Source organism: Haliotis cracherodii, unplaced genomic scaffold (genome assembly GCF_022045235.1).
Source record: "Haliotis cracherodii isolate W230 unplaced genomic scaffold, xgHalCrac1.p SCAF_4, whole genome shotgun sequence".
Classification (NCBI taxonomy): Eukaryota; Metazoa; Mollusca; class Gastropoda; order Lepetellida; family Haliotidae; genus Haliotis; species Haliotis cracherodii.
The window spans coordinates 5,394,141-5,409,421 of NW_027266297.1; the positions used below are offsets into that span (position 1 = coordinate 5,394,141).

The following is a 15,281-nucleotide window of genomic DNA, read 5'->3' on the forward strand; positions in this document are numbered from 1 at the left end:
GTGTATTCAACATGAAAATTCTTAATACTGGATATTTACAAAATTAGGTCAACCATATTTCGTCCCGCTTATGTAACTTGAAGTACTTCTCTCTTTACCATATATTTCATCATCCAACGAAAAAAATCTCCATTTCGCAATGGAGGCTTCGTCCATGTGATTGACGTGAACGCATGACTACTTTCAAACAAGGGCAAAAGTGAGCATGGCTCACTAATACCCCCGACCCGCCTAGAGTGTCAGTAGTTTCAAATTGAATAATGGATAGGGTTAGGGTTTGAAAAATTTATTAAAAAATGGAAAATTAATAAAAACATTTTTTTCTTTTGACTGCACCCCTCCATATGACACAGAATATATGTACTAAGTTTGAGATGAATCCACAGAATAGTTTAAGAGAAATCGCGCGGACAAAGTTTTCGGACGGACGGAACCTTGGTATAACTATTTACCCCCGACCTTAATGTCAAAATACTCTGATAATTGACTTCAACAATTCAAAGGTCTATTTACTTTGAAAAAATATCATATCATAACCAGTCATTCGACTGCTAGTTGGATATAAATATCCACACGCATTTGTTTGAACTAAATAAACGAGACGCGCACACATAAGTCAAACAGACTGGAACGCTAAGCAATGGGTGGGACCCAATTCCTTGTCTCAAGGACATACACCAGCGTTGTAAATAACATATCCAAATGCCCATAACCCCAATTTGACAAGAAACATTCCCATCTGGAACATATTACTCCATACATGATCCTTCAGATGTAATAACAACCAGCGATGCTGGTTACATCACGGCGCTTAAACGAGAAACTGCTTAACGTCTTTCAATTTCACATTTGGCACAGTAGTGTTCAATGGTTTCAAAATAGTCAAGTCTGAGCAGGACGCACAAGAGGCGGGTTGGGTAGCTCAACAGAAACGTATGATTTTTGTGACCTAAATACTACGAGGCGCTGAATATATACACATGTGAAAGCCATACGAAGGTACAGGCGGTGAGTTAGCGCTTCTGTATCATTCACACAACGTGACTTTGGGGTGCCTCGAAACAGGCACATGAATGACGTCAGGAGAGGTGTGCGAGGACACGGTACGCAAATTCAGTTTTGGTGTACTTTTCCGTAGGCTTTCGGAAAATATGTAACATGTCCCAATTCAATACAGTCATAGCCATAACCTAATATAATAGTCACAGATTTGTAAATGTAACCTAATACATTTTACAGCCGATAAAACAGTTACGGAACAATTAACAATCGAGGTTACGATGATATTGTCAAGACAACATGTAGGTCACGGTTTACAAATAGTGCGCGACCTCAAATACCCTGAAAACCACATACGTGATGGCAAAATGATTTGCTTCATCACTCCCTCCAAAGTAACCATAATAATATACAATAGTTCTCCCATGGTAAAAATGTCATCTCCACATTTCTTTCAATGAGGTTGAGAGTGAGAATTCCTTGGGAACGAAAAACAAAACTGGGGGGAAGGTTATCTTTAAATAGAAATTTATTACATTGCATTTTTGACCAAAAAATGATACATTCTTGATTTACAGAGCACATTATCTACACATGTACAATGGAAATTCAAACGTTTTTTACAGCCATACAAACAGAGCCACACTTGATTTGCAGTCATACATCTTTCACATTCTCTTGCTTCATAAGCATTCATTCTCTTGTACACTGAATCTGTTTTCTGCTGTGAGATTCACAAATACATTATGTTCTTAAACAATATACAAGCAGCTGTACAGGATGTTAATATACAAATTTTATACAGAAAATAAACAAAACATTAAATATATTAACACGATGTGACTTAGCCCACTGAGAAACAGCTCAGTAGGTTTTGCATTGTGAGAAAAGGTGCCCTCAAAACTAGAAACTCAGCTGTACGTGCATTGTAAAAACTACATTATCACAACCAAACAAATGAGCACTTTTAAACCAAACTTTTGCATTAGCCACATCTATGCACAATATTGACCAAACTCAAAGTGGATTTCAATAAAACATCAAAAATGCAGTGAAAACGAATGGTAGATGGTAAAAACATAGGCGGCATAGGTGTTACTTGTAGTACAATTGAGATTTATTGGTTGAGATGTTGCATGCTTATTGGTTTCACATGGTAGAAGTCCTGAGATTGAACACCTGCCTGGCACACCCGAAGAATTTATATATTTGATTGCAGTGGTGGCAGGAAGCTGATAACCTGTGCTTACCCTGTGTGCCCTGATGGCTGTGACTACAGCTCAAGCAGCAAGAATACTTCGAACTACGGAATGGCTGATCTAAATACTCACTACTGCCAGTAATTCTTATAGCAAAAGCACAAGGGAAGCTGTATATGGAGTCAGTTGTCTAGTGATTCTACTAGCTATGGCCCTAAGTCCTTAATAAGATTGACAAACTTGGCTCCGATGAGCTCCGGAGCTCTGACACAGCCTGATGCAGTAGCAACACTAGCATGTTAACACACCACACTATACACATTACACTATGTACACACATATCCATACACACAGGACGTATCATCACATACATTACAGGAACATTAATATGTACACACTTGACTGAAGGACATTGTTTATTACAGGAGGTGAAGGCACATGGGTCTAGCCAACTGGCCTTCCTCCATGGAATAAATAGTTATCGTCTTTTGCTCTCTGCCTCACTGATTAAGACTGCACTTTGTTCTTGCTCGGCCTGGTTGTCCAGCCCTTTTCCTGGGTCGGTGGCTCGAGTTCATGGAGATTCATCATTGGTTGGATGTTCTCAGCAGTTGACGAAGGGGAATGATTGTTGCTGAGGGTATAAGCACTGTGATAGTGCACTGATGGGGAGTAGTCCATGAGGTCTCCATGAGACATCCTCAGTGATTGGGGAAGCTCGCAGCACACTGGGGTGTGCTTGTTGGGCATTGATGAGCACCAACATGTCCTGTCTAGCCCAGATGTTTGGTAATGTGTCTTCTCTCCAGCCCACCGTCCACGAATACAATCCTTCCGTCTGGCACATTTTTGTTCAGTTTGTAACATACCAGTGCAGAGAGCTAGCATTGTCAGTGGAATTTTTGTGTTATGGGGAACACATGATCAACTCAGTCATGATCGAAATCAACAACTGAGGCGAATGATGAGTTTTTCTGTGATAAAGCATAAATAATGAGGGCCTCAGCCCAACTCTCACACTTTCAGGCATTGCATGCTGCTAGTGTACACACACAGACAAATCAACAAAATAATTTAATAATGAAATAAACATTCTCCGTTTCTATGAATTCATCCAACAGTCTTAACAACCATAGCAAGGGAAACTGATCACAATGATGCACTTTTTGCCATGCTGGCGTGGCATGAGCAGACACCAAGTTGGCAGGGACGCAGTGAGTAGACACATGACCACATCGGTCACTTGGCGATGATGGTAGTGGTAGTCGTGGCGATGACAACAGCGACAAAATTCAGTGGGTCAACAATGAGAGATGATGAAGTTCCACACACGCATCACATTCATGGTGGTTCAATAAGGACAGCCTGATGGCAATAAAGGCTGTTTACCGTTATTCTGCTGTTACTCATGTCGTCACCGTTATTTCACTGCAACATAACAGCACATTCCTGCTGTTTAACAAAAGCCACTTGTCAGATGATGATTATAGCCAAGCTGATGGTACCATGTTCAACATATAACATCACCGTTGTTCTGTGTTAAGGGCTGCATACTCTGAAAAGATAAAAAGAAAGGGATCTGTTAAAAAATATTGCACAATATATATGGATATTCTAACAGAATGAGAATTAAAAGAATAAGCAGGTATAGTCTCGCTGTAGAACATAAACAATGTACTCTCCATAATATTTAATGTAAACAATTTGTTAAAAAGAATATATGGGAAATTTGGGGAAGGACAAGCTTAATGTCAGGCTCAAAATCATAACTATTAAGCCCAATTCATAATTGTTGGCAACTCTGCAAAAGCAATGTTATTGTTGAAAACTGAAAACTATTCTTGTACAAGGACCATAAATACTAAGAAAATAAGCGGTACTTACAAAGGAATGAAATGTTAACCAGTTTCTTGTACATATTGTATGCTCTTACAGCAAGAATTCCAATGAACCTACCGGTGGCAACTTGTTTTCAATAGTGACATCATCTGCTGTGGTTGTCTTCCTGTAGACGGGATTATCAAAGTTCATGCTCTTTCCATGTCCTCTGGAGTATCTTTTGTACAGCACGTAACCAACCTGCACAACGAACCAGTCACATCAGACAAATGGACAATGTAGAGAGTAAATTCTAATATAATTTTTACGCCACTTTAAAACAATTATCCTAGAGATATCATTGGTAAAACCTAGGAAGAAAAAGGTGCTGATTGAGAAATATGACCAGGGAATGAATCCAACAGATCCTGGTCAAGAGGGCTGCTTTGCACAGCAAGTTGTGGCACTTTGTACCACTGTGCTACCTCGGCCTACCAAACAGACAAAGCTCTGCCAATAAATACATGTTTCCGATATCTAATACTTACAATGCCAAGAATGAGGAAGAGGGCACACAAGACACTGATGACAATGCCAGCAATGTGACCAATATTTTCTTCAGCCATATGCTCCGGTGTGTGCTGTTCTGTTGTGTTCACCTGGTCGGGATGACTGACGACTGTGTAGCCAGGACCTTCTGTTACTTCAGATCCTGTGGCTGGTACTGCCGTAACCTCAGACACTGGAGTTTTACTGGTGGTCACAACAGCTGGACCTGAAATGAGAGGGGCATTTTAATTCCAGGAAACTCCCTCATGTTCACAATTAGTCACGTTCTTGCTACATGTACTACTACAAGTATGCTGTTACATGAGTGTTAGTGCACACACACCAATAAACAGTTTAAGTATGTATACAGTGTTGATTACATGCTTCAAGAATTGTCAAACGTTTGATGGAATCGTACAAACCATGCCTATACTTTGGTTTCATGCATCTACATAATGTTACAAATGCATTCATGTCAAACAATGAGGATTGGATACAAATATGCATGGTCAGTTTCAATAACTATGGACATGTAAGCCACCCTATAAATTATGTACCTATTGTTGCATAAATATTAACAGTCAAATTATGACTTTAGTGACAGAGATTGACAAAAACCGAATGAGTGTAAGATTGATCATCACAAGTTGAGACCAAAACTCCTACATGTGACATGGAGCAATATTGCACACTATCCTCACCATGACTAGATGAGCGATTGTGACTTCTATTTGGAGAATCTGGTTCGACCGGCACTGGAGTAGGACTGGCTTTGCTGGGTGTAGTCCCGGTTGTAACGTCTGTGGATAACAACCAGGTTCATGCAGTTGTAGCATACAGATGGGTGGTCAACCATCAAGAGCGAATCTCATGATCGAAGACGTTCATAGAAACTATCTACATGACATCCTAGAAAACCATGGGTATTATATGCCATCCAAGAACTTTTCTCCCTTCTTTCAGATTTAACAGGAAGCTTGTCAATCCCTTGCCAAGTCTCTCAAATTGTTCCAGAGACAGTCTGTTTAGGTTCACTAAGTGAATGATGTAATGGGTATTTTATTACAGTGAATGCTGTAAGTGACAATTCTGGTTTGGGAGGATGTCTACAAGGTTACAGTTATAATGACATGCAATACAGGTTAATGTCTAATATCTACAGATATGATCAAATATACATCCATTGCAGTAGCAGATAAACTATATTAGATCTTGGAAGCATATATTGATTAATTACTGGAGAAGCTACATATCAAAATATGTACCAACACACTTCTGGTTCAGTGCTGTGGTTTTGAATTATTAGCAGTGGTAGAAATTAAACCTAAACTTTTACTAGCTGAAATTATGCCCACAAATGAACATCAATTGAAAAGCTTGCAAGTCTTCTAGCCCCTAGATTACCGTTAACATCAGAGATACTGATTCAGAGAAGTGGGCTAGTGTGAATTGTATCCATGAATTTGGAAAGAAATTAATCTTTTTGCTTTGTCACACAGACATTCAGGAAGTGCACCAAAATAGCTAACTAATGCACACACATGTTGATATTAACGTACCTCCTTCAACACAGCTCTTCCTATCTGATGATGACAAGACGAATCCATTGGGACAGTCACATACATAGAATTCAGTGTTCCTTGCATCATAAGCTTTAGGCAGGCAGAAGTGGGAACAGCCACCATTGTCAGTGCCACATAACCCTAGATTAAAAATAAATACATTTGTTAGAAAACACAGTAAAGTTTACATAAAAAAAAAGAAAACAAATTCTTAAAACTGAAATAACAAACCGTCCAAGGAATCAATTCAGACATGTCAATAGACTTAAAACTCTTGAATGGATTAAAAGACAAAAATGAGCTCTAAATATTTTAAGTGTGATTAACTTGCTGTGCCAAGTTAATTGTTACTAAAGCAACAACTTTGAACTTTAGAAAAATTCAGGTTTCATTTCATTTTCAATGTACTCACTTCTCTGTATTTGTTGTCTGTAGGGATGGAATACATGTACATCCATGGGTGAGTGCAGATTGAGGGCAATTGTTTCCACCTGGCTTATTTCCTCACCGCGTCTACCAAATTTGCTGAATTTCCTTACAGACTCAGATGGCCAGTCAGTCCAGTAAAGGTAATCCTTAAATAGAAAGCAACACAATACAAGTAACTGCATCAAAAAAGACTTAAATGCACATATGGTAACACTTTACTGATCAGAAATTATTTACAAAATCTATCATTACAAACATAATTCTGTAAAACTAACCTCAAACACAGTGATGGCAAAAGGATGGTTCAGGTGCAGGTGGCTCTTAAGAATAGACACTCGCTCCAATCCAAGCATGTTTGAGCTCTCGATGGTGTGTCGCTTGGCATCAATCCAGTACAGTCTGTTGGCAACATAATCTGAAATGACAACAAGTTGGTTAGAAACACAAGATGGCAATAAACTGAACAATTGATCAATTGCAATTATTAAACAACAAAACATCAATAACATCCTTGGATAACAATAATGTCTACATAATCAATACCTTTAGACAAAATAAAAAAAAGGTACTGAAAACAATTAAAAACGTAATTTTAAACAAACCTAGTTGTAAGTGACTCTTGTAACAGTTAAGGACAAGAGATTCTTACAGATATAAAACACTAAATTCGAGGCCTTTTCAAGGGTTTTCAATGTCATTTTCAAGGCTTTTTGGCTGGGTAATCTGCCTTTGTCAATATTTTTATAAATGCAGCATATGATAGATAAGTCGTAAAACCTATAAAGCAGTATGAATATCACAAATTTTCCAACAGATTTATTTTCACAACCAACCGGTTAAATAATTTAAGTCTTCTGAATTTGAAAACTTTCTTAAATAATTTTTTTTTATTTTGTACAAATTTCAAGGCTTTTCAAGCGTTTGGTGTATTTCAAGGTTTTACAAGTGTGACACTAAAAATCAAGGCTTTTCAAGCAGAACCTTAAAATTTAAGGTCCTTTCAAGCCTGTGTGCACCTTGAAGGGCAACAATTACCTTACATTCTGCACATTACTACCAATGTTTTTCTACCTACCTATTGTGAGTCCATTGGGCCAGGTGATGGTTGTGTTGATGATAACCTTCCTGTCATTGCCATCCATTCCACATCGCTCAATCTTAGGCTGTTTACCCCAGTCAGTCCAATACATAAGTCTGCAAGGAAAAACAAACAAATTGAAAATTTCTCCCGAAATGTTCAGGTAATGCGACAATGACATCCTCTCACTGCTATAAAATGGGACTTGTCTAATGGGTTTGTCTGTTTCCTGGTTGCAAGACTCGTTGAATTTATTTTGATTAAATCTAGAATTCATTACTGCCTGATTAAGGAGGAAACAACTGGTTACTTACCCATGATTGGGATCCAATACTATGGCTCTAGGCTCATCTAATCCAGTGTTAATAAGAGTTTTCCTCATTTTGCCATCCAAGGAGGACACTTCAATCCTGTCAAAGCCAGTGTCAGTCCAGTAGAGGTGCTTGTTGATCCAGTCTACAGCAAGGCCATCTGGGGTGCTGACATCTGTGGATGCTACCTCTTCAACTGATGACTTGTTGCCGAAGTCAGCCCTGAAAAGAATTAATTTCATGTTATTATATATTACAGAATGTTGAATTTAATGTTCCTTCTCACTTCAATTATGACATGATTGGTTATTTGAATATTTTGAATTTAACTGTCATTTAACAATGTACACATTAGATTTAAATATTGACACAGCTTCATAAATAATTTCACTTTAGTGAGTTTCTTTGACAGTGACCATATAAATAGAATTGTTTCTTAAAACTTGGGTCTTCACACATGAGAAAAACGCCTATGGAACAAGACAAGCGATACTCACTTAAGTCCATATATATCTAAACATCCAAACAGGACTGCCATATGTATACATAATAATACACAATCTATTATTACAAACTCACCTGAAAACAGCCTCCTTGGCTACATCTGTCCAGTAAAACTTCTTTCCAACAAAGTCAAAATCCATAGCAATTGCAGCAGATATATGGCCATCATCAAGGAGGAGGTTGTAATCAAAAGTTTCCAGGGTGATTTTACGAAGATCCTTCCTGCTTGCAAGCAGCAGCTCTGGGTGGCCACCTGAAGACATATCAGATTGCAGTCAAGTCATGGGGCTTGATGTGTCTTTGCAAAAATATAGCCATAATCATTTAGATTATTACATAAATCAGATCAGCTCAATTCAACTGACATCCTAAACAATTGTGATCCATGAATTCTTTCATCATTATTCTCAAATATTGAGATTGTTGCTTGATATATCAATTTCATCATATCTTTTTTAAATTTCTTGCATAAAAGACTTACCATCAGCTTTGCAGTATCTCCTGTTGACCAGGGAGTAATTATTAACACATTCACACTTGTAGCTTCCCTTGGTGTTCTTACAGATCTGTGAGCAAGTGCCATGAATGAGATTGTCCTTGCACTCATCGATGTCAGTACACACAGTCTCGGAATCATTCATCAGTGTGAAGCCTGGTTTACAGTCACACTTGCGCTTGTTTCCGAACAGGTTGACACAGATGTGGTCACATCCACCATTATTGTCTTTGCATGGATCATCTGCAAGAGTTATAAGGACATATTTAAATGCTAGTGCATCAACCAATAACAGGGCTAGGATGCTGTTAGGTCTGATTTAACACTGTAAAGTAGATTAAACTTCACAGACCATAACAGCCATCATTCCAGCAAAGTTGAACCACAGATTTCATTGTTATGTTGACTAACTAAATACAATCACTAAAATACAATAACTTTGAACTAAACCATTAGCTATGTCATTATGGATTAGTAGGTGTCAATTTTCACAAATAGAATAAACAAATTTGACTGTGGATCAGAACAAATTTTGTTCCATCAACATGTATCATGTTGTGACTTCACCATTGTGAAACATATGTGAGCATCACGCAACAGCAAGTTTAGTCCTTCCTCTCGTCCCCATGTTGCATGGCTTTTTTTTTAGGAATACTTGGAATTTTTCTTGCTTTATAACGCGATAGTAATTGCAAAATGATAGGCACTGTCTGTATGCCTGAATTTATATCTTGGCATAATTTTCAGTGGCATTTTTTGTATTATATCATTATGGACAATTATAAGCCAAGCTTACAACATTGAACAAAGTTACTAGACTCAGGATTCAGACAAGTGGCTAAAACCACAGACTAGTCAGGAACAGTGTGTATTACAATTAAACTGAAAAAAGGCACAATTACTCTGACAATACTTCAGATATAGTAAGGTCATTGACATGGTGGTTCTCCTCTCCAACAGGTCACAGAAACAACATAAGACAAAAACTACAAATAACAGAATCATCCTTAGCTTGAAATAAGACTTCAGTGCTTGCAACAGTGTGCTACTCAAAATTAAATAAATGAACTGTGTACACAGAATTATTCTTTTCTATGTGCCATGTGTGAATCACAAAAAAAAATATTAAAAAAATATTAAAGTTTCAGACTTGTAATTTTAAACAAACATTTGTTTTAAGATCTGAACTAGGTTTTAGCAATTTACACATTAAAAAAAGAGCAACCAAACTTTCCAAAATTGAACTTCAAACATAAGGATATATGTTTAGTGTTTCTGCAGTTATTCTTAACATCCCATGTAATCAGACAATTGTGAATTTGTTTCAAAATATAATATCATTAAAATTTCTTAAACAGAGATTCAAAGCACAAAACAAGAGTCACAATCTACATATCTACAGAGGACAACAAACACAATACAAGAGTTTTAACATACCATGAGCTGCATTAACAGTGAAAGAATAAAATACCAAAAATAAATTTACCTTCAGATACAAGTGTTTTGGGCTCATGTTTAACAAGCCAGACAAATATGAGAAATTAAGAGTTTTTCTGGATGCATATAAATTAGAAACCTTTGTAAAATAAATGAATCATGAATTACTTTCTAGCAGAGATCTCGAGACAGACGGCAAAAACCCAACCTGTCTTATGTACCAACTGTGATATACGCTTTTGAATAAAAATCTGTAACCAAATTACTGAAAAGTCTGAAAGTTTCAAACAAATCTACAAAATCATCCTCCAACATTGTCAGATAGAATAATAGGTAGAAACTTACGTGCACAACCCTGGTCCACGTTTTCATCTTCCATGTTCTTGCAGTTCGAGGTTCCATCACACACAAGTGACTTGTCAATACAAACTCCATCTCCACAGTGAAAATCAGTTTCCTTGCATGGACTTGGAGCTGCAAAAAAAACCACAAATTAATAAGACAATTTAAAACTGACAGTAACATTAAAACAATCTCTGCCAATGTTGTATAATGACACATTCAGTTAGGCGTAAGCTGATAATGGTGTCTTCCCAACACAAGTAATTTATTCATACTTGGCATCCAATTTGACCATCTAAACCACAATTTGGTTTGTCTTCAAAGCAAGTCTGGTTACACAGTACTAAATCCCTTTGTGTGAGTAAAAGTGATAATTGAGCCCTAGATGTCTATTTTTGATATTAGAAAAAAATCTATGAAAAACAGTTATAATACTCTTTATTATCTGTGCTAACTGAACATATTCTGTGTTCACTTACTGGTGCAATTATGTTCATCAGAACCATCTTGACAATCCTCGGAACCGTCACACTGCACAGACTTAGACAAACAGTAACGTCCCTCTAAGCACATGATCTGATCACTGCGGCATGTAGTATTGCCTGAAACAGAAAGAAATTACAATTATTAGAAATTAAAAACTTTTTTTCAGCGATACACATTAAAAGCAACCTTAATTTAAAACAAATTGGACACGAAAGGTAAACATAATCAACCAGTTTGTAACTTTTCTTGACAAATGTGAAATTTAAATGAAAATAGTCAGTTTTGAGTGAGAATTAACTTACAATTCTCATCAGACAAATCCTCGCAGTCATCGTCATTGTCGCAGAACCAGGAGCTGTGGATACATTCGCCAGAGGTTTTGCATTTAAACTGTGACTCCGAGCATTCAGTAGTGGTGCCATTACAATTGTTTTCATCACTCCTGTCATTGCAGTCAAAGTCCCCATCACATTGCCAGTCTTTCTTAATACATGGGCCATCATGACACATAAACTCATCTGGTTCACACGACTGTGGGGACTCTGGAAAGTAATTGACGTTCAATTTAATATTTTGCATAATTAAAGCATAAAATAAACTTATTGTTTTCAATATTGTTCACTGAGCAATTTTTTTTACAGCACAAAAATAAATAAATCAAAAGTACACCAATAACAGCTGGCATATTTACCCAGGCTGAATTGTTCCATAATGCTTCCATAAACCATCATGACCGTTGAAATAAATTGTATTCTGTTGTTGAATAATTTCTGTTTAGCAACGTACCACACTTTTCCTCATCAGAGCCATCTTTACAGTCCTTGTCTCCATCACACTTCCATCGCTGTGCTATACACTGTCCATTATCACAGCGGTATTCATCTCCTTCACACGTGGAAGCTAAAAAGAAATTTCAACGATAAAATAACCACTAAGAAGTTATAACATTTCCACATAATATACAACAGAAAGATACCAAATAGGTGTGTGAATATTATGGGATAAGAATAATTCCTGGCACGTAAGTATAATCAATATTAAACAAAGTTTAAGATCAAAGTTATGTCATTGCTGTCATTGAATAAATACTTACTGCAGTTCTTTTCATCTTCCCCTCCCTGGCAATCTGATGATCCATCACACCTCCAGTCCGAAGGAATACATACACCAGAATTGCAGACAAACTTATCTGGACCACACGTTCTACGATCTGAAATACGAAAATATATTGTTTTGACTACAAAGTAATAAAAGTTACCTAAATGGTCTGCAAACATTACATATTTCTCACATATCTCTGAAACAGGATTTTGCAAAACTATTTGCCTGAACGTTTGTCTACCATCATGAACATTTAGTTTCATGAAATAAAAACTTAGTACAAAACATATGGTTTCCATAGTTACTGAGATCATAATAATGACATAAAGCACTTACTACAAAGGTCTGTTGATTCGTCTGAACCGTCTTTACAATCACTATCCTTGTCACAGGTCCATCTCATGGGGATACATTTCTTGTCCTGACAGTGAAACTCGTCTTCAGCACATGTTGTACTTGCTAGAGGTAAAAGAAAACTGCCATTATATTTCCGCATTAATTTCAACGTTCACTGGGTCGGAATACAAATTCTGAGTTATATTCTCATAGTCTCGATTCATCATGAATTTCATGTCCATCATTATCGAGTTTTAGAGAACGTTCTTAAGTAACATATGGATTTCTTGTCCCCTTAGTTGATTGGGTTAAACCGAGCCCTTCCTTACGTTAAATACATAGGCTACTCGCAGGCTCCAACGAAGCATAGCGGCTAACCTACGCGAACAATTTCTTTTTTTAATATAGTCTATTTGAACGTCATTTTGTCGGGTAGATCTAACATTCTGAGTACAATGCTTATATAATATGTCTTGAATTATGATTCATAACAACAGATACTGATTTAGAGATACTGTTTTCTTGAGATTAGGGCTGTCAATGACACTGAATATTCTATTTGTACGTATATGTCATGGTTTACTGATCATTGACAACAGCCACACCTACACATTTCGTAACACAAGCATGGAGTGAGACACTTTTTACTCTCAATACTGACCTTTGGTCTTAACGCCAAATGTATAATTTTAATCTTGAAAAATTGACGTTATGTTTCGTTAATGCACGAAGCTGGTGTTCATTCATTCAAAAATAACGTTTTATTTTCAAAAAGAAAGTGTTGTTTTATTGAGGGGGGGGGGATGTAAGGGCCAACAAAAATGTTATGCATGACAATAATTTGACCTCGTAAAGTCATGCGCAAGGCGCGAGACGGTTACTGGGATTTGATTGGTCAATACAAACCAGCCGACCTCAGCTGAGTTATTTCAGCCAATCGCTGTCGAGTAAATGCGAGCATGACCTCTTGGGGTTACACACTCTACAGCATGATCCGAGTAACGAGAATGGAACGATGTTATCGAATATACACGTTTGTACGCCTAACAATCTGCCACGCCTACTCAAACAAAATGTTCTCTTCAACAGAGATAAGAAGATTCAATGTTATATCTAACCCAGTCACTTCATGATTTCAATGGAAATCTTATAGTTGCTTGACGTTAATTACACGAGTCGAGCATATCATAAAAATTAACCTATCCTATACGACCCTTCTTCAAATATTCATTCCGAAATATTGCTACTTACGACAATCTATCTCGTCCGATTTGTCTGTGCAGTCAACGTCCCCATCACATCTCCAACCCATTGGGATGCATTTCGCATCTCTACATTGGAACTGGGTGCTTGGGCATGAGCTGTTGGTTGGAGGGTTTTCACCTGGATGACAGAACAAATTGGGTAACCTTCACAAATCTAAACTTTTCAAAACAAATATAGGCATAGATAAATAAACAGTAGTAATTAAATCTTCAATTATGTAAAACACATGATGCCTGGTGAACATACCTCGATCTATCGGCCTGAGAAGTCGATCGATTGACAGGACAAGTCGGGAGACATTACGCCTAAATTATATTGGAACCTTGTAACATAATTAACGTAACTGGTTGTTTACTAGGTGTTGGACATCATATGTTCATACATGTATATTTTTAAAAAGTCATGATTCAACAATGTGGTGAAACGTGTCATAATCTGTTGCTTCATTTCTGAACTTACCGGTGACACCTTGTAGAACTATCAGGAACACGATCAGAATTGCCGGAACAAGGACCAACTTATCTATCCTCCTGGAGAAGATCTTCATACTTTATATCCCTGTCTTGATTAGAAATCACTGGAAGAGTCTTGATCCAAACAAACAGTGAAATCACAATTTCATACGAGACAAGCCGGCCGGCGTGTTCTGAGTTGATGAACGCAGTTAGGCTGTGGGGTGACTTGAAACCGTCTGTGGACTACTGTGGCTATTCAGTCAAATGAACACCCGCCCTCTTCTGGAGTTGAATGGGGTGGTGATAGATCGTGTTGGGCCCTGTTGCTGTTCCAATGTTAGTATTTTGTTGTTTCTTGTAATAGGTACCCAAGTCCTCCTGATGCAAAGCCACAGCCTGAAATAAAGTGAACCTTCGCTAGACTTCAGTGGTGTGACTGGCGGGCGTATCCCATGCTACCAATCCCTGAACAGCCAGTAAACAGACTCGTCAGTCGACATGAATATTAATGAGGATCACGCGATTGTATACGTTGTGGCATGCTGACCCAGAAACCATCACATTATCGTGTTTTTTCTAGGGAACATAGGTAAACGAATAAAGTTTCTCTGTAGTTTTATGTTTACCTATGAGCATATTTACTATTTGAGTTATTTCAATTTTTACTGCGGATATTTTATACCATGATTCCTCGGGGGCGAGCAAAACATGAACTTACAACTGTGCGTAAACCTTTCATTCATTCATTGGGTGAGTATCGCGCGAACCATGACCTTTGTCAGTGGCACGTTCTGTTGGTCCGATGGCCAAGCGCTTATGTTTTCAACGATTTGGACAATGAAACAATGCATTCATCGGTGCTATTCAAATTTGTGTCTGCGTTTCAATTATTCCGAGTTCTCTGTAAGAATAA

General features: G+C 37.5%; 1 protein-coding gene across 2 annotated transcripts; it reads right to left on the reverse strand.

The window, feature by feature from the left end:
• Positions 1-1,510: 1,510 nt before the first annotated feature.
• LOC139480325 (very low-density lipoprotein receptor-like) lies at positions 1,511-14,836 on the reverse strand. 2 transcript variants are annotated; one of them, XM_071263382.1, is made up of 19 exons: positions 14,373-14,835; positions 13,899-14,030; positions 12,648-12,770; positions 12,304-12,420; positions 11,997-12,110; positions 11,513-11,752; positions 11,204-11,326; positions 10,728-10,856; positions 8,931-9,188; positions 8,525-8,702; positions 7,949-8,167; positions 7,632-7,750; positions 6,832-6,971; positions 6,540-6,702; positions 6,125-6,268; positions 5,267-5,365; positions 4,565-4,791; positions 4,155-4,277; positions 1,511-3,753 (listed from the first exon to the last, which is right to left on the reverse strand). In XM_071263382.1, exons 1-19 carry the CDS (start codon positions 14,458-14,460, stop codon positions 3,709-3,711), a joined length of 2,781 nt encoding a protein of 926 aa, XP_071119483.1. In that variant the 5' UTR covers positions 14,461-14,835; the 3' UTR covers positions 1,511-3,708. The 2 variants fall into 2 exon arrangements, with proteins under 2 accessions (XP_071119483.1, XP_071119484.1); XM_071263383.1 differs by lacking the exon at positions 5,267-5,365 and having other exon boundaries at positions 14,373-14,836.
• Between the last annotated feature and the right edge of the window lie 445 nt (positions 14,837-15,281).

Excerpts from the sequence above, each read along its gene's own strand:
- LOC139480325 (XM_071263382.1), bottom strand. The coding sequence starts at position 14,460 with ATGAAGATCTTCTCCAGGAGGATAGATAAGTTGGTCCTTGTTCCGGCA. Across the intron at positions 12,111-12,303 it reads GGAAGATGAAAAGAACTGCA|CTTCCACGTGTGAAGGAGAT; the intron begins GTAAGTATTTAT and ends ATTTCTTTTTAG. Across the intron at positions 5,366-6,124 it reads GAAGAGCTGTGTTGAAGGAG|ACGTTACAACCGGGACTACA; the intron begins GTACGTTAATAT and ends TGTTATCCACAG.